At 47.3% G+C, this 17,607-nt stretch overlaps 1 protein-coding gene across 5 annotated transcripts in view; it reads left to right on the plus strand.

Annotated features, from left to right (window-relative positions):
• Positions 1-275: 275 nt before the first annotated feature.
• FMNL2 (formin like 2) overlaps positions 276-17,607 on the plus strand; it is a 152,213-nt gene continuing 134,881 nt past the window's right edge. For all 5 annotated transcript variants that reach the window (XM_050900222.1, XM_050900226.1, XM_050900223.1 and 2 more), the window contains exon 1: positions 276-392. In XM_050900222.1, the coding sequence (XP_050756179.1) occupies positions 276-392 (117 nt within the window). The remainder of the gene's footprint in view (positions 393-17,607) is intronic.

A 17,607-nucleotide genomic window follows, 5' to 3' on the forward strand; every position in this document is an offset into this window, starting at 1 on the left:
TACGAGTCCCAGCGCGCCCCGGGCCGGGGGCGGAGCGGGGCTTTGTGCGGGCCGTGCCGGCCGCGGGGCGGCATGCGGGGGAGCCGCCGCCGAGCCGGAGCCGGAGCCGTAGCGAGCCCGCCCCGGGGGGAGGGCGAGGGCGGCGAGCCATGACGGGCGGCGGCGCGGCGTTCCGCCGTCGGTGCTAGAGGGCGACCGCGGGGCGCGGAGCCCGCCTGGCTCGGCGGCGCGGAGCGCGGAGGCAGCGCGGAGGGGCCGCCGCCGCCGCCGCCGCCATGGGCAACGCGGGGAGCGTGGACTCGCAGCAGACGGAGTTCAGGGCGCACAGCGTGCCCCTCAAGCTGCCCATGCCCGAGCCCGGTGAGCTGGAGGAGCGCTTCGCCGTCGTCCTGGTAAGTGCCGGCCCCCATTGTCTGTGGGGAGCGGGTCGGGCCGCCGGGGAGGGGGCGCCGCGTTCCGCCGGCCGGCCGCCGCCCGCGGGCCTCCGCGGAGAGCGGAGGGGCCGAGGAGGAGTTGCGGGGCCCCGCGCCTGGCCCGGGGGCGTGCGCGGGGGGCGGCTGGTGCGCGGCTGGGAATCGGGGAAAAGTTGGAGACCGAGACGGGAGCTGCCCCGCCGCCCTCTCCCCTCAGCGGCGGCCGCCCCAGCACCCGCCGGCGGCCGGCGGCACAGGTGGGCTCGGCGGGGCGGTGCCGCCCGCACCTCGCGGCCCGGCCGGAGGCGGCGGGACGGGGGCGGGAGGGGAGCGGAGAAGGGGGTAAGGCGTGTGTGCCGGCGGCGGTTCTTTGTCTCGGGAACCCCCCCAAAGAGCCGCCTTCCCCCGAGGCGAGGCGGTTCCCCCCACGCCGGGATCTGCCCCTCCTCGCGGGCCAACCTGTGAGGAACCGCCGGGAGAGAAAAGCCCGCGGCGGCTCGTTGGCGGTGCCGGTCCCGGCCGTCGGCGGAGAGGAGTCCGCGGGGAGCCTTGGTGCGGCCTCGCCTCGGCCTGGCGGCTTTCAGGAGCCCGGGCTGGAAAGGGGCCCGCACCTTTCGGCCGGCTGTGGGGCGGTGGGCCCCCTCGGGACACGCCGGTCCTACCGTCCCCACGTCCCCGGCGTGTGTGTGCGCGGTTCACCTGGGGCTGGTTCTGGGCTGCCAGCGTTTCTGTCGGGCTCTGGTTTTTGTGTCGCTCTTTTCCCCTCACCTGAGTAGCACGATGGACTCGGTGTTTGAGATCACCTTCCCAGGAGAACTTCCCAAGGAAGGGCAGTGGTTCCCTTGGCGCTGCATGGGAGTGTTTTGGGCAAACGTCCTGTTTTCTTTCAGGTATCTAAGTAGTGCGAGCAGATTATCACAACCTGTCTATTCTTCCATGTCCTTTTTTCTTTTGAGCAACATTTACCTGAAAAACAGAAGCTAGGGGAGGAGAACGAATAAAACCCATGTGCGTGCCATGCCCTGCGTTCCCCGTAATGCCGTGTGAAACACAGCAAGGCGAGCTGTTGCGAGAGTAATTCCCATATCAGATACTAGAGCAGCCCCCCCGGTATTTGAAATATTCCTGGTGCTGAGCGAGGATTCGCAAACTGGTGTGTGTTGGGGATTATTTCTGGTTAGACCCAATTAGATTATCATGTCTAAGAAAAGAATAAGCCTCTTCAGTCAGGAACCCCCACTGATGAGCCAAATGGCAAGTGAGATGTTACGATTATTAGGCACAGTGGAAAAAGCCTGATGTCGCATTGCTCTTGTCGGGGAAACCCATGGTCAAACGTGATGCCCCCACAAGCAGCGCATGGCTCGGAATCAAGTCTTGATTCATCTTAACCTACCAAAAGGGTGCCTGGCTTAATTCGTGTGCGTGGTCTGTGGGAGAAAATTAGTGGTTTTGAGTTAGGACCGATTGATTAGATCAGTAAAAGGAAGAGACATCATTTAGGAAAATGGAGTGCGTTAGGTATGTATAACGTAAATATGGGAGATAACAGGACCACGCCTGTAATTTCTTGAGGTACTTGAAAGGAGTAGATGGCATCTGTTTTTAGAAGATGGACTTAAAATTAAGGGTCAGAGGACGAGTGCTGTAGCTTTGCTGGAGGGAGCAGCAGGCTGTGCAGATGCATGTCGGTACAAATGGGGTGTTGGATGGTCTGCTCCCATCGGGAGGAGCTGCAAGATGGGGCCCAAGCACCACTGCTGGAACAGCCAAAAATCGCCTTCAGCCTGTTCTCGAAGCCAGCTGGGGATGGCTGGTGTTTGTTGCAGCTTCCAGGAAATATCTGACCAGTTTATGAAAGAATAAACTCCTAGGCTGTTATTATTTTGTTTTCTCTGTGGCTCTGAGGGGAAGATGACTGTGCCACTGGTCAAACCCCAGAACAGAGTAGGCAGTAGAACAGCAGAGATTAATGAGAAAGGAATGGTGGTCAGGCGAAAAAAAGATGAGGAATATTTTCTGTAGGGAGAGAGGATTAGTCAGCAGATGAGAGTATGAAGAAGGAGATGCTGAAGGTTATAGGGCTAAATCTCACCTTCTTTACACGCTGTCTTAAGAAATTAGCCTGGCACAAGCATCGCTCGTGCACTCGGAGAGCCCTGGTGAGGTCCCGAAGGGCTTTGCTGACAATAGCAATTTTCATACCGCTAATGAACTTTCCAAGACTGTTTTTGACGTTGATGAACATGCAGCTCAGTTGAGTTGCAGCTGCATACAGGTATACAGTCATCACGCTGAGCGGTTCGTTTCCGTTTCTGTATGTAAAGAGTGGGGCCGTGTGAGAAAGGTTCCTCCTGTGCAGCCTCACAAAAGTATTTTGAAGTTTTATTCTTCTCTCCTTGTGCAGAACCAGCACAGTGAGCCATAGCCCTCTAAAACATGTGTGTGTCCATGAGGAGAGCACAGATTGGCCACATTTTTACCGCAAGTGCCGTGACATTGACTGTTGTTTTATTTTTTTCCGCTTTGAACATACTCTCCTGATCTTCTCCAGGAGCTCTGTGGTCTCTTCAGCAAGGGGATGGATGAGCAGCGATGCGCCTGGAGGTGATGCATATGTGCGCTAGCTTGCGTTTGCTGGGTTGTTAGCAGCCTTAGTCTTGAGGAAGGTCCCTGGTGAAGTAGTTTGTCCACTTCAAACGTACATAGTCACCTTACTGCCTCCTTGGTTAGCCTCGCTCTTTGAGGTTTGAGGTGCATAAATTGCAGGAGATGAGGGGAAGTGCTCCAGGTCACGCTTTTCTGGTGAAGCTCTCAAATCTAACTGTGCTAACACGCTCCTCCAGTCTGTAACAGTGCCATCGGCATTACTGAGGATGCGCCGAGCACGTGTGCGGCAGTGCCCGACCGAGGTGAAGGACAGCGATGCTGGGTCTGGCTGCGTCACACCTCTTGGTCTGCTGGGCAAATAACATGAGAGGATTTTCCCTGTGGGTCTGTGTCTCCTGGTACTGTTTTTGGGACTGGTGTAGTAAATGTGCTTCCCTGGCTTGTTTGTTGCATTGAGATTTGTACTCATGTCCACTAGTGAGGACCAGGGTCTGTCTGTGTGTTTCAGGAAGACGTGGTATTTGATGGGATGTACTTTGAGGAGAAAAATGTGGAGGGTAGCCCAAGAGAGATCCAGGTTTCTGTCTGTAAGCTAAGTGTTGTTTTTTCTATCCCCTCAAACTGATGTGAAGTCTCCCCTTTTGGTAGGACATGTGAAATAATTCCCTTAGTTTCAGGTTTACGCAAGAGTGTAAAGTCCAGGGAAGCGGCGGCTTGTTATTGCCACCAAGTTCCCAGTTTGCCCGTGAGGGGTGCAGGGTAAACTGAGAGCCAGCTCCCAGCTCTGGCACTGACTGTGAGCTTGCCAGCACTGGCACAGCCCCTCGGGTGCAAGTCTGCAGGAACCTCCTGCCGTTATCCCTTCCCCAACATGCTCACTTTTCCTCCTCAGCTGTGTTGGATTTTTTTCCTGGCTTTATCGTATGGACACATGGGGCAAGTGTGCATAAATCTTGAATTCTGGTAACCAATCCTAGTTTATTGCATAGGAAACCATTGTTCAGCGTGTGTGAGCGCCGTTGCAAACCAAGTGCGCTGAATGCGTCTGTAGACATTATGGCACCGCTATCCGATGCAGTGAGTTGTGAGGTTGGAGATGTGGGGGTAAAAGCCAGGCTTCCAGCTCCTGCAGCAGGGTGGTCTTTCTCTGAACCGGTAACGGGGTTGCACGTTTGCAAATGACACGTGGTTTGGAGGAAGCAGCCAGGACAGAGTTGGCAGGGTAAATTGTTGCCTAATGAGCTGTGATTGACATAATTTGACTGCTGGATTACAAATCTGCGGTGAGGTTAACAGGAAATATCCTCTTACCCCCACCAAGTGGTGTTTCATTTTACAAAGGAGTCTTCTGTGCCCGGTCCTGTAGGACGGAGGGAAGCGTCTGAAGGGTGAGGGGAGCATGGAGGGAGGAGGTGTTTCTGCCATCCCGCTCCCGGCCCTGCTGTGCTCTGTCCTCAGTTGAATGTGACGGTACCTACCTGGAGGCAGGGCATCAGCTCTGCTTTTGTTGAATACACGCGAGGCTTTGCCAATAGGAACTTCTTCGTTCCACTAGAATTTCCTTCTTCACAGTGGATTTTGTCTGAGCATCGTTTTCCATACCAGTCAAGGGAGTTTTAGTGTCTATTGCTAAAGAATTTGAAAGCTCAGTGTGAAAACTCTGTAACGTTTCCCAGCTGTTTTCCATTCCTCTTCCTAATCCTCTATCAAATATATTATGCATTGTTTTATAATATATACGGTTTAGAGTCTGCAAATCATTAAAGAGCATGACATGGTTGCAGGAGATATCTGCGAGGTAGTATTAGTTCCCTCGCTTTGGTGGAGTTGGTGGGGCACTGGATTCCTTGTTGTAATTCCTAAATTTAACAGAACTCTTGTGGGACGAATTTCAATTGAGATCCTGGACTCTCATATCAGGTGTAATTTGTATTGGTTTTGTGGCATTTGAAAGCAATACTATGGAAGTTGAGAGACACTAAATTAGATTTAGGAACCACCTTCAGGAAAGGGAGATTTCTGAAATTCAGATATTGAAAAGACCTGTTGTGTTTTGTTGTTCAGACCTCGTCTCTGACAAGCTTCTGCTGCTGGGCTCTTCCTTCAAGGTCTCGTGTAAATGATTCAAGCAATGACACCTTTTGCTTGAAGAAACAATCTAATAAATCGCATTGTTAAATGTATGTATTTCTGACGGATTAAATTCACAGAGTGAAGTAGTACTTGGTGGTGGCACATCTATCAAGCTGCCTTTTAAATCAGTAAACGGCATTTGTAAGTTTTTCCACCTAGACATCGCAGGAGAACATTTTTGTAAAACTATTTTTTTTTTTTTTTTTTTTTGAGTGTCTGGAATACAAGGATACCATGGTGGGTATTTAGCTACTAGAAAGTTAGTCACATTCCTAAAATTGATTTCAGATCCTGGAAACCTGGAAGACTTAAAAAATGGCTAAGCTGATGTAGACGCATATATTCTTCTGTGTACCATCTTTCTATATAAAATAATCTCCTTAATTTATTGGGCTATAATGATGGAGGTATGAACTCATTCTGTCAAACTGCGTGTGTCACTTGTTCATAAGCTCCGAGTAGCCTGAGAGAAAGTAGTAGGCTTTTTGTCAAAAGACCCAGGTGAAAGGGATTGATTGCTGTTTGATGCCCACACAGCAGGGCTGGATCCGCGCCTCGCCTCTCCCTCTCCCCAAAGGGCGTGGGCTGTCCCAGGAGGGGGCTGTGTCTGGGGGTGCTCGGCAGGGGCATCGTGGGTGGGTGTGAAAGCCTGAATCTGGAAATCCAGTTATGGTAATGATGGCAAAGAGGTTTCCTAATTGTTTTTGTGCTGTGTGCTGTATAAACCCATCATCATGTCGTGTTTCCTTCCAAATTACACTGCGCTTTTGTCTAAGGCGAATAACAACAGGTCGATCAACTTCTTAAAGTGGAAAACAAAATGGGGTGAGAAATGTGTGCATCTATGAACTTGGCAAGGTTGTTACTTTTCTTTCCTTTAGGTGTGCACAGCTTTTTTTTGCAGTACAGACCCTGCTTCCCACCTGCAGCTCCCATGCTGTGCAGGGCTCTGGGGAGGACCCCATAGCCGCTGTGTGTGGTGGCCAAAGTCCCGTGTTTCTTCTGGGGAGGGGACAGGCCTCTGCACGGCGCTGGTGGGGTTAGCTGATGGTGGGGTAAGGTCCTTGCCCTGGCTGTGCCTGCGTCTGGGGTGGCTTGTGTGCAGTGACCCTTGGACTCACCGGGAGATCGCTCCTGCGGGTGCTGAATTCCTCCTGCTGAGCACGAGCTAGCAGACCCCTTGCCTTTACCCTTAACCTGCACCATCATCTTTCCACCGGTGCACTGAAGCTTTATCAAGCATCTCTATCAACTTCCTTAACCTTGTGTGCAAGATAAAGTGGGGTTTTTTTGTTTTGTTTTTTTTATTTTGTCTTCACAAGCAAGGTCATGCAAAACTTGGCCCCGAGGTGTTAAATGGTCTCTTCAGCGGTACTGTATGTAGTGGGTGATGCTTGGGAAAGAATTTGAGACACAAAATGAAACTCAGAGTTTACAAGATGATCTGAAAAAAAACAGTAGCTGTTGAATTGTTTTCGATTGCTGATTGAATGACTTGGAGCCACTGGAGTCTGCCTTTAGTCTTTAATTTAAAAAAAAAAAAAATCACTTTAGCTTTTCACGCTGCGTGAAACGGTATTAAAGTCTACAGAAACTCCTCCCCCTCCCCCCCCCCCCCCCCCCCGAATAGCAAAAGTCAGCAGAAACACAAAACTAAACAAAAATGTTTGATTTCCCCTATGTGTTCATTTGAAAGTACGTGGTGGTACTTGTTATTGTATTTTTGCATCATTCGGCAAAGTTTGTAAATTATTCAAGCAACTTTTTAAAGAGTCCATATCCTTTTTGAAATAAAAGAGCTGTCTGAAGGTATGCATGCTAATTATCAACCCATGTCCTTTACTTGTATGGCTACTTAAGAGAAGAAGGGGAGTAGTTTTCCCTGCTGGGGTTTGGGTACTGGGTGCTCTTTACAGTTGCAAAAGAGACCAGTCTGGTGCTTCGTCTCAGATAAACACCGCCTCTGTTTTTAACAGGGTCCTGGCAGTCTTTTGCTCTTATTTTTGAGGCCTGCACCTGCTGAATAAAAGAATTTTTTTTTTTTTCCAGTCTGTTAGAAAAGGTGGTTTAAATCTGTCGTCTTGGTCTGTGAGTTCTTATGCTAAGGGAGTGAAAGACCCTACAGGAGTAGCTGGTTTTTTTTCCTCATTATTTGTAGCTTGGAACATATCCTGAAGTGAAACCAAGCTTTGACATTCACTTTCTGATCTTTTGTTTGGTCATTGGGGTGTTACTAAAAGACAAACCTAGTGCCAGTTCCTGCCTCTTCCCCCAAATACCTTTTTAGTCTTGAGCTTTCAGCACTTCGGCTCGTTTTTCGGTGTTGTTGCTGTTCTTCTTCCAACTCGGTAACAGAGAATTGAGAATGAATACAGCCTACTGTTCATTTTTAGGAGTGGAAAATCCCTGTGATTGATTTCAGTTTTGCTTTTGCTTTTCTTTGCTGACCCAACTACTGGTCTTTCTACAATGTGTGTCACTTGCTTTTGAGCAGCAGCTTCTTGAGTGGGTGTGAGTGGGAGGTGGCCGGGGAAGGGTCTCACGGGGCAGGTTTATGCTCCAGTGGCACCATCTCTGCTTATGTCCAGATGAAATGGTGCCACGTCGCCACTGATGCTCAGTGCTGAGTTGTAGCATGGGGAAGTTAAATCGACCGCTTCGTTTTTGCTGTAGATTCTGCTGCAGAAGTTGTTGTCAGGAGTCGGTGATGTCCCTCGGTAGAGTTTAGTGCTGTTGACACCACAGCTTGCCGGTGTGCTTTGGCGTGCGAGGGGACATGTCTGCCAGATGTTGGTGAGCTGACTTGTGCCTAACCAAATGTGAAGCTTCCTGTGAAAGGGCGTCATCAACTTGACTCTTTTTTGCGCTCCTTTTAAATCAAGGTGCTAACAGGGTACTCCTAAATAGAGTGTTCTTAGATAACAGAAACTGCAAATTTGAAATTATTTAAAAAATGCTAAGTTCTTTGTCCTGCTTATAGTTTTCAAGGGTGGTCTTGCAGGAGAGATAGTGAAACAGGCCTGGAAATCATGCCAGCACTCCCGCAGCCGCCCCCTGCCTCGCTTGCAGACCTCCTCCTCGGCTTGATTCGGTCGGGCAGGGAAGGCTGACACCCGGCTCTGCCCCAAGGAAGTCGTGGAGGAGCACGTGCTTGTGCTGCCATCGTGACCTTGCACGGAGCGGGAACTGAAGAGCTCTCCACAGCACGATGAAATGAATTATGCAAAACATGCTAATGCAGCAACGCTCTTCGGCACCGGTTTATTTTTAAGCATCTGGGCTGCCTCTTGAGTTTGAATTAAGCACATTATGATCAGGATCAAAATACTTTCCAGTTCAGGAAGCCATAAAGAAAACCTCAAGAGAAGCGGCTGTTTTTCCTGGTCGCTTTCGGTTGCTGTGTCCTCGGGAGGTGTGCGTGACAGCAGAAGGCACGGCTGTTTCAGACAGGCTTTGCAGGGTGGCAGTCGGTGCCCCGGGAGCACTTGTGGATGGAGTGTGCCCCACTCCGGAGTGTTTTCTCACTGCTGGGAGAGGTAAACATGATTTTCTTTGGTAAGCAGAAGATTAGACCTTAAAACTAGCTGAGGAGCAAAGCCGTACGTTGCCTGTTGTGAGAGGAACAGTTTGAAATGCAGTTCCAGGCAGCGGCAGTGAAGCAGCCATTCCAGCCACTGGAAGACGTCCGCAGTGAGCAGTGTGCAGCCGCATTTTAGACAAAATGAGCTGAATTATTGTTTGTTTTCTTCTTTGTTTGTTTGAAAGAGTCCGTTTGGGAATTTGGTATGGGAAATAAGTGACACCAACTCATTCAATTTGATTTATAATTGTGTTAAGAAAAAAAAAAATATCTAGCCCAAGCCTCCAACAGTCAGGAGCTGCAGCATCACTGGAACCAAAGGCCTCTGCCTGCTAGTCAGGTAAAAGCACTTTCAGCTTCCGTTGCTTAAAAAGCAGTAATTTCCCATTTATCACATCCTGCCAATTTCAATTCTGAAGGGTCAGTGTAGTAAACGAGCAAGTTTTTAGTGCTTGGACTTCATATGATCGCATCAGTTGAAACTGAAGGGCTGCGCTCTTACCCACATAGCATTGTCGCTGGGAAATGCCGTGTTCCCAGTTACTTCTGCAAAGGGCTCCTAGTTTGTAGGTGGTGAAGGGTATGTGACGTGCACCCCTGTTTTAATTGAATATTGTTTCACTTGCGCTGATTATTTTGACCTTGATGGTCTGCTTTGTAGTTTTAATAAGTCCAGATGCACATTATATATAGATATATTGGAAAATGTAAGCATTAATTTGTCCCAGGCTTTGTCTCTTCCTGAAATAATGTCTTACTGCCTTTCACAAGTGTTTCATTGCATAAAGACTTGGATAATGTATAACTTGCCCATACTCTGTTATAACTAACTTACTGTAGAAATTCAACGTGTGTTCATTTTCAATTTACCATGGGATCTCCAACAAAACAAGTGTTTGTCTTCTGTAACTGTGCAGCGTTAAACATATATTTGGGGAGGATATTCATAAAGGAACATAATAGTCGTATTGTATTGGAAATGAATGGTCTTCAGATGAGTGCTGCGCGATGCGTGGACCTCCAGGACTCTGCATTGCAACTCTCGAGAGCAACTGCGTGTACTTGATCATGAGCTGGAAACATGCCCAACCGCTTCCCAGCTGAAGCGCTGGAGAGGCAAGCGGGGACGCCTCCGCACGGGCACCCTGTGGCCGTTTGCCCTGGGAATTGTCCTGCAATGTGCTGGGACTGCTTGGGTGACGGCAGCCAGTGTAGCCTGGTCTGTGCCCCAGAGAAAACTCCCATGTTAGAAGGATCCTCGGGAAAACCCTTAGCAGATGTGACTTCTCTTGTCATGTTGGCTGGACAGTGCAGAGAGAGCAGTATGAACTGCCTCCTGCCCTTTCAGAAGTCGTATCCTGGTCCAGCAGGCAGAAGTGCTTGGTGATGGCAGCAGGAGCCCACAGAGCTGCCCTTGCCTTTTCCAATGTTTGTGGTCTGTTCTGGCCGCTCTCCTCCATACGGATGTTGGCTGAGGGCAGAAGTTGCTCCTGGGCAGAAGATCCTTGAGGCCTCCAGGAGCATACGAAGAAGTCTTAGGTTTTTTTAGTGTGTGTTTGGGTGTTGTGGGAGATATCTTAAAATACACGAATTAGTGAATTAGTGGGGTGGTTTTTGTGTTTGGTTTTTTTTTTTTTTTAAATATACATTATTTGGCCAGAAGTCATTTTACTATAAAAGGACTTGGGGTGAATATAGATTGTACATCTGTTACTTGTTTGTCTGCGAAATGACTGTGCAGTTGAGGCCAAAAGTGAAGAATAGAGGGTTGCACAAATTGGCAAAGTCTTTCAGAAGCCGGTAATTAAAATGAAGAAGCAAATTGTTCAATCCAGAAATTCTGGTTGTTCATCCATCTAATGCTCTGGCATGTCCCTGTACTGACTCCTCTCATCCTGCTTTCCATCTTGTAAGAGAGGCAAATGAATTGACACATGTCTACCTCCGGCAGTTTTGAAGCCTGCTGTTCCGGCAGAGGTAGGTGGCACTGTTATCGGAAGGGTCTGTGAAGCGATGGTGATAGCTTGGCGGAGTCTATACAGCAGTTTTCTGACAAATGTTTCCAATAATTTAGTGTGTTTGGGAGTGCTTCAAAAGGCTTTCTGCCCAGCTCTGTCAGCCTTGCAAATACAGAAGATCAAATAAATTAACTATCACAAATATTTAACTTCAAGCGCGGTCAGATAGGAGCTTTGATGTTTTATGCATATATGAGAGCCTCTGTGTATCTGTACACTCTCACAGATATGTTAGGTCAACGTTGTATTTGTCTCTTCTCTCAGATATAATAACCCTAGTGCTGCAAATCTAAATAATTATGTTCTGCCCTCATAGGGAGGCATGTTACCTGGTGTCAAAACGAAATACGGTGTACAGAGTTTTACTGGGGAGCTGATGGTAAGCAAATTATTGCCTGGTGTAGTCATACTTTTGAGGATTGTGGGGTTGGTTGGCATGTCACCCCTACAAAAGGCATTGGCTCGTAGGTTATCTTGCATTGCATTTGCATAAGGTGTTGCATGATGGCCAGCAACACTCTTCAGGTAAAATGAATAAGTCAGTTTGACGTAGTGATAATTATTAAAGCACACCATGGATTGAGTCAGGAAGCGTTTGATAATAACTTTAATCCTTTTGTGATAGCATCTAGCTTACAGGTAACTCTGATGAATTGTTGTGAATCTTGTTCTCTAAAAATTGCAGCTTCTTAAAATAGTCTAGGAGTTGTCATGTCTTCTCAGTGATCCTTTCCCAGCGCACAGGGAAGCGACAGTGTGTCTGCGAAAACGCAGTTCTGCTCCGTGTCAGAGCTTCAAGTACAAATGCCTGTTCTCTTGATCATGTAAATGAATATCTAAATGTGGCAAATGTACAATATTCTTTTTGGTAAATAAGAACTTTTGTACTTTACGCCATTTTTTTATCCATGAATCTTTCACAAGCCTCACAGTGCTGCAGAGGAAGACGAAGAGTGAGAGTTACACTTGTTACCTCTTGAAAAAGGAAGCCTGAATTGCTGTGAGCCCCCCAAAACTGAGCAACAGGACAGAGATTAGAAATAATGTCTCCCAACTTCCCAGCACTTGCCGTAACCCCTGGGAACAGAAAATGGGAATGTTGGCTGCCTCCCACTGTGAACATGTGTTTGACACATTGGGAAGCCTGCTGTGTCTCTCTCCAGCTAGCGTGGGGATCTGGGACTTGGCAGCTGGCATTTGGCTCTTTGAAGTCACCTTTGCAGATCGATGTCAGCTTTCCTTTAAAGTCTTTCATTTGTGTAGCTCAGTTACACAGAAGCTGAAGAGCAGCATTTTAGTTTGTTTATTTTCTGGTGTTTCAGGGCATCTTTTCTCTTTGATGTATTTTAAAAAATCTCATTTTGTACTGGTTTTGGCTGGGACAAAGTTAATGGCTTTGTTTGCTTCTCGCCTTCTCTTCCAGTTTTTAATTTTCTGTTGTATTCTGGAGGCGAGATGAGGTTTTTGTCCCTCTGTGTATGCACATGTGTATGAATTGAAACATGGTGTGGTGGTTTTTTTTTTTTTTTTTTGATGACCGCGAGGCTTATTTCCAAAGATAATTGGCCTGTGGGTCCAAATGAAGGTGGTAGAGGTTATATTCATCCACAGATGCTCCAGTCTGAAAAAGCTGGTTGGTACTGCAGTCCGTTCAGCACACCCTGTGAAGTGCTACGGCACCAGTGCCACGTAGAAGACCTCTCTTTTGGAGAAGTAAAGGCAGTATAAAAGCTGTGGTGGAGCTTGTTTCAGGAGAGAAAACGAGGATGAAAGGAGGCTGTGAGGGTCTGAAGAATCATCTTGACTTGGAAATTAATTCTGTGCTTTCTATCAGTAGAAAACAAATTTCTTCTTTAATGTAGAACTGTGTGAGCAGATGAATGATGTACACAAAACACTGAGGGGGAAATGCTTTTCTCTTTAATTTTTTTTTTAAATTATTTTATTTGAGAACCTGTAATACTTGGGATAGATAGTTAACAGTGTTTTCCTTGTGCGTGTTTACCGTGCTGAATGCATTCATGAAAAGTAAGAGATTCAGCTGACTGGGATCAAATGGCAAAAGAATGGGAGAAGAGGGATGTAGGAAGGTAAGTCTCAGACTTTGTACGGTTTAAAATGAAATGACCTTTCAGATCAGCACACGTGAAGGTTTACGTGATCAGGTATGTGACCGATGAGCTTTCCTCCTAAGTGAGGCATCTCTCGCGCACAGTGAGTCTGCAAAAGCTTTGTACAGCAAATCATTGGTACTGTACCATATCGTTACCACAGTTGTCCAGCTCTCTGTTTGTAGGCCATCACTTGGTTTGTGAGCAACAGAGATGTTTTCCAGAAATAAAGCTGTGCATACGCCTGTAAATCCAGACTGGTGTTCAGACCAGAAGGCAGGTGGGCTTTCGCTGTCCTAGAGAAGGATTTTGGCAGAAGGTTAAATGCTTCAATTAGAATATAAAAGAAATTGTGCAAGAGTTTACATGAGCTGAGTCCTTCCGTGTTCAGCAGCAGCATCCTTCATCAGCAAGTGTGATGCAAATGAATTCATCATTTCACGGAGCAGGGCAGGAAAACCCACTCACAGTTTTCACGTGCTGATACTGCTCCTGCAGCCTCAGATACTGCAGTAATTACAGAGGGCAGTCAGTGCATCGTGAGCATGCTGGATTTTCAGTTAAGATGAGGAACTCGAATACCTACAAATGTGAGTGAGGCAAAAATTGATTAAGCATGAAATTCTTCTCTGGCAGTGAATTCTTGGTTGGCTCAGAGACAAAAGGTTGCACAACTGAAAGGGAAAAGTACTTTTACTTAGAAAGCTCAAAGCTATTGTTTGTTTGGTTTTGCTAATGTTTATTTTATGTCTGATGGCAAATCTTTCTTAAAGGTGAATTATCCCTTCTCTTTAGCAAGTGGAGTGAAAACTACCCAGATGCACTTGTAAGGCATTCAGTCAATTGTTAAAACCGGATCCATTTTAGGTGCTCTGAGGAAGTGGTCATCCTTGAGGTGCAATAGCCCATGTAGACCGGAGTATTACTTGTGTTTCTAGTACAAAGCACAGCACTGAATCAACCCAGGCAATATACATAAATAAGCATATAGATGTATAGATGCATTGAAACAGAAAAAAGAATACCTGTTATAATATTTTTAAGGTTAATCTACAAGCTTATTTGGGTACATTCTCCCAATTGCTACAGCTGTGCCGAAACGTATTCCACAGAAAAGACGTGTAAGGAGAAAACCACCTCCTCATAACACGGAAAAAATCCCTATTGAGAAATGGTGGGTTTAGGAATTACTTGTTAAGAAGATACTCCTCATGCGAGAGCTCTGCATTGGCACTGCATGCGTTGCATCTGCCCAAGTCCACCCTTCCCGGCAGGGCTGGTGGCTCACAGAAGAGCTGTGTTTTAACTCTTTGGTAGAACCGTAAGCACCGTGGTTTACTGCAGCGAAAACTTTTCTCAGAAAGATACTAGTGAAAAACAGGGAATCTTTTGCTGAACTGTAAAGCAGTGTAGCCAAAACACTGATTAAGGCCTTGAATGTGGCTGCTCTTATCCTGCTGAGCTTTTAGCGTGGCTGACCTTGTGCTCTGTGATACCACGTCCATGGACACATGTCTGCCGTTCTTCTGTGGAAGCTGTATACACTGACTCTCTGGCGCTTAGTAATGACCTAGTTTTGGTTTCCAAGTTGCTGCTACTTACTCAAGGTGCCGGGGGCCTGGCTGTGGGCTGCTTCCTCCTCTTTCAATTAGTAGAGATTTTTAGTTTTCTGCTTATTCCCTTGATTAGCAATTTTTGGGTTGAAACTTTCCTCACAGGAGCGCGAATCAGCAACTATTGCAGCATCTCAGTGCACTATAATAATAAAGGCTTTAGTGGTTAAAAGAGAACAGATCAGTAGATTTATGGATTTTTCTGGCCAAACTCCATCCTTGGAGATGTCTGTGCAGGTCCTCCTGCAGGGACTTCTCGGAAGTTGTGCACAGCTGAGAGTGGAGTTTGGTCCTCAGCAAAGGCTGTGTTTGCATCGCTGTTACTGCCACGTTAACTGCCAGCACAGGACAGAGACTTTTTAAAATGATGGAGATCTTAAAGTCTTTGCGTTTCCATCTTACACTCCAGGAGTTTTACCAGATGGCATCTTCTAGCTACCAAGCAGTCCTTTCTGGTGGGGTGGCCTTCGCTCCTGTTGAACTGCCAGGCCTGTGGGGCAGGAGAGACCTAACAGGGCTCTTGGAGGGGTTGCAAGCGTTATTTATTACCTGCGTGGGTACCTTAAAGGCATTTTAGTACTTTCATGAGTACATGTGCTTTTTTTGTGGATCCATGCAGTGATGTGGGAAGGGTTGTGGTCTTGCATGGAAAAGTTAGGAGGAGCTGGGCGGCAAGTTGGCACATTCAGTATGTTTATTAGAAAAGCGAAGGGCACCCTAGCTTCATTGCCGGCATAGATTTCACATTAACAGGACACTTCAAATGCGGCTGAGGAACTAACTTAGCTGCCTGCTCCGTCTCCCCTCAGTTATCTTGGAGGCATTTCTAACTTTGTGGGAGGGAATGTGGCTGAAGAAATATCAACATGCCATGAGCAAGTACACTTCATTAGGCAACAGAGTTTAAAATGTTTTGCATTAGTAGGAGGCTGAACTGTGTTGTTTTTGTCTTGTTTGTGTACTTGGTGGCGGATGGTGGATGGAGGGAAGGATCTTGCATACTGTGCGTTTGAGCAGCAGGGAGCAATTTGACAATATATAATAAAAATCCATCATAATGATAAAGTTTAAAAAAAAAAAAAGAAAAAAAATTTGGGTTTGCTGTCCCACAGCCATGCCAGCCCCTGACTTGCTGGAGCAACTGTCCCTCGCTGGGCACCCTGAGATGCGCAGGAGGCTGGCACGGCTGTGGGAAGCAATGGTCCTCTTCAGGGGATGCTGGGGTTTAAGGAAGTGGTGTTTAACCGTGACTTCACTGATGCTGTTATCTTGTCTGTCAGCTGAGGATGTGTGTCCTGTGATAGGCCATGTGATCTGTTACGCCACATTTTTATCACGTTAGGATTACTTGTACTCTCTTCATTCTCTTTATTTTTGATCGGAGCAGCCTGTAGCTTACAAAACAGCTAAGCTTTTTGAGCACTATCCCTGTGTTTTTTGTCATGAGAACCCGGTGGTGTTTGCACATCGTCTTCATAGCATGCATTTGTGCAGCATATGTTTTTGCAAATCTCATGTAACTGTGATGGCATTTTTTTCTACTTTTATGTCACGTTATGATCTCTGGAAAATGTCACCAAGTGTTTCAGCTGAATAAGAAATCAAAAGACAAGTCCTTTCTTTTTAGGATAATTGCCTGCCTTTGCTGCTCCATCCCCAGGGAGTAAAAGCACTTGTACGGCTGTGGGCTCTGCCTCGTGCAGGTCTGTATCCCGCAGGCTTATCCGGGTGTTAAAATAGTCCCTCAGGTCCCCTGCAAGTGACCAAAGGCACAGGTGTGGGCTAACACTGAAGTGTATTTGTCTTAAAAACAGGATTTGTGTCTCCTGAATGCTTCCTCCGACCCCAGTGGGCGCAGGTCTGAGCGGAGGTCAGGCAGGGCTGAGTGGCTGGTTATCAGGCCGTGCCGTGTCAGACCGGTGAGCAGATGCAGCCCGGAGTGTAGGAGATAGCGGCAGGGAGAGGGGACAGCCTTGGCCCCCGGCAGTGAGGACGCCCTCGCCTTCCTGACCTGGCATGGCCGCAGACGAGGTCGACTCAATCAAAGGTGATACTCATCAAAAAAATTAGCCTTGTACAGGTGCCCTGATGCACTAATGAGTTGGGTTTTTTTTAATTACTGGGAGGCTGTGTGTATCTGAGCACTCCATGTGTAAGCAAGAAGGTCAGCTGAAGCAAATGTCATTCCCCTGACCTGATGGTATTTGCCATCTGAAACGTATGGCTTGCTTGTAACATCTGGTGGATATCTCTTTTAATTTGAATGCCACTGATGTTTCTGAAAGATGCTTTTCATTACATTCATGGGGCCTGATTTTGCTGGTGTTAAAGGCTCTTCCACTTCTAGAGGGATACACGGGCGTGTTGAGGAGATAAGAATTGGGCTCTTAGTTTATTTAAAATTATGCCATCTGGTTGTGCTGGGGGCGAGAAGCAACAGCAGCTAAAAGGGACTAACTTGCAAGAAGTCTTTGTATCTAGCTTGGTGAGGACTGTTGGTGGTTGTGTGTCTGTAGATGCAAATCTAATCTGTTGTCCTAATCTGACAAATTTAGGAGGAGTTGATGGACTCCAGAGGTGATCTCTGCTCCTCCTTCTCGGTGAAAAATACAGTCTTTCTTGCAAGTGTGGTAATTCTCTGCATTATGAGATGGGACAAATGGTTTTTGTTCTCTTGTCTGGATGCGTAAGATGAAATTAATACGCGCAGTTCTCTCAGAGAGCTTTACTGATGCAGGTGAGGGCTGAATTTGGCCTGTGTTTTCTTAGTTTTGATCTACAACAGTCTGCATTCCTAAATTAGAGAAGATTTGCACTAGAAATATACACCGTGAGCATTTTGAAATACCCCGAGCCTGGGATGGGGAGCAGGGGGTGTCACGGGGTGGGTGGCTGGTTTAAGTCCCTCCATCCCACGCAGCAGGCAAGCATTACTGCCCTCCTTGTCTGGTAGTGTCAGGTAAAGCACCAATTCCCTGTTCTTCTCTTTTTCTCCTACCGTCAGGTTTCATCTGAAGGGGTTTGTGCATTTTACTATCCCCAAAGCACTTTTGATGGGGTGTAAAACAACTCAGTTTTCCTTGCCTGGCTCTTGTAAGAAACAGAAAAGTCTTGGGTTGAATATTCAGC

The sequence above is a fragment of the Gymnogyps californianus genome, chromosome 7, assembly GCF_018139145.2.
Source record: "Gymnogyps californianus isolate 813 chromosome 7, ASM1813914v2, whole genome shotgun sequence".
NCBI lineage: Eukaryota > Metazoa > Chordata > Aves > Accipitriformes > Cathartidae > Gymnogyps > Gymnogyps californianus.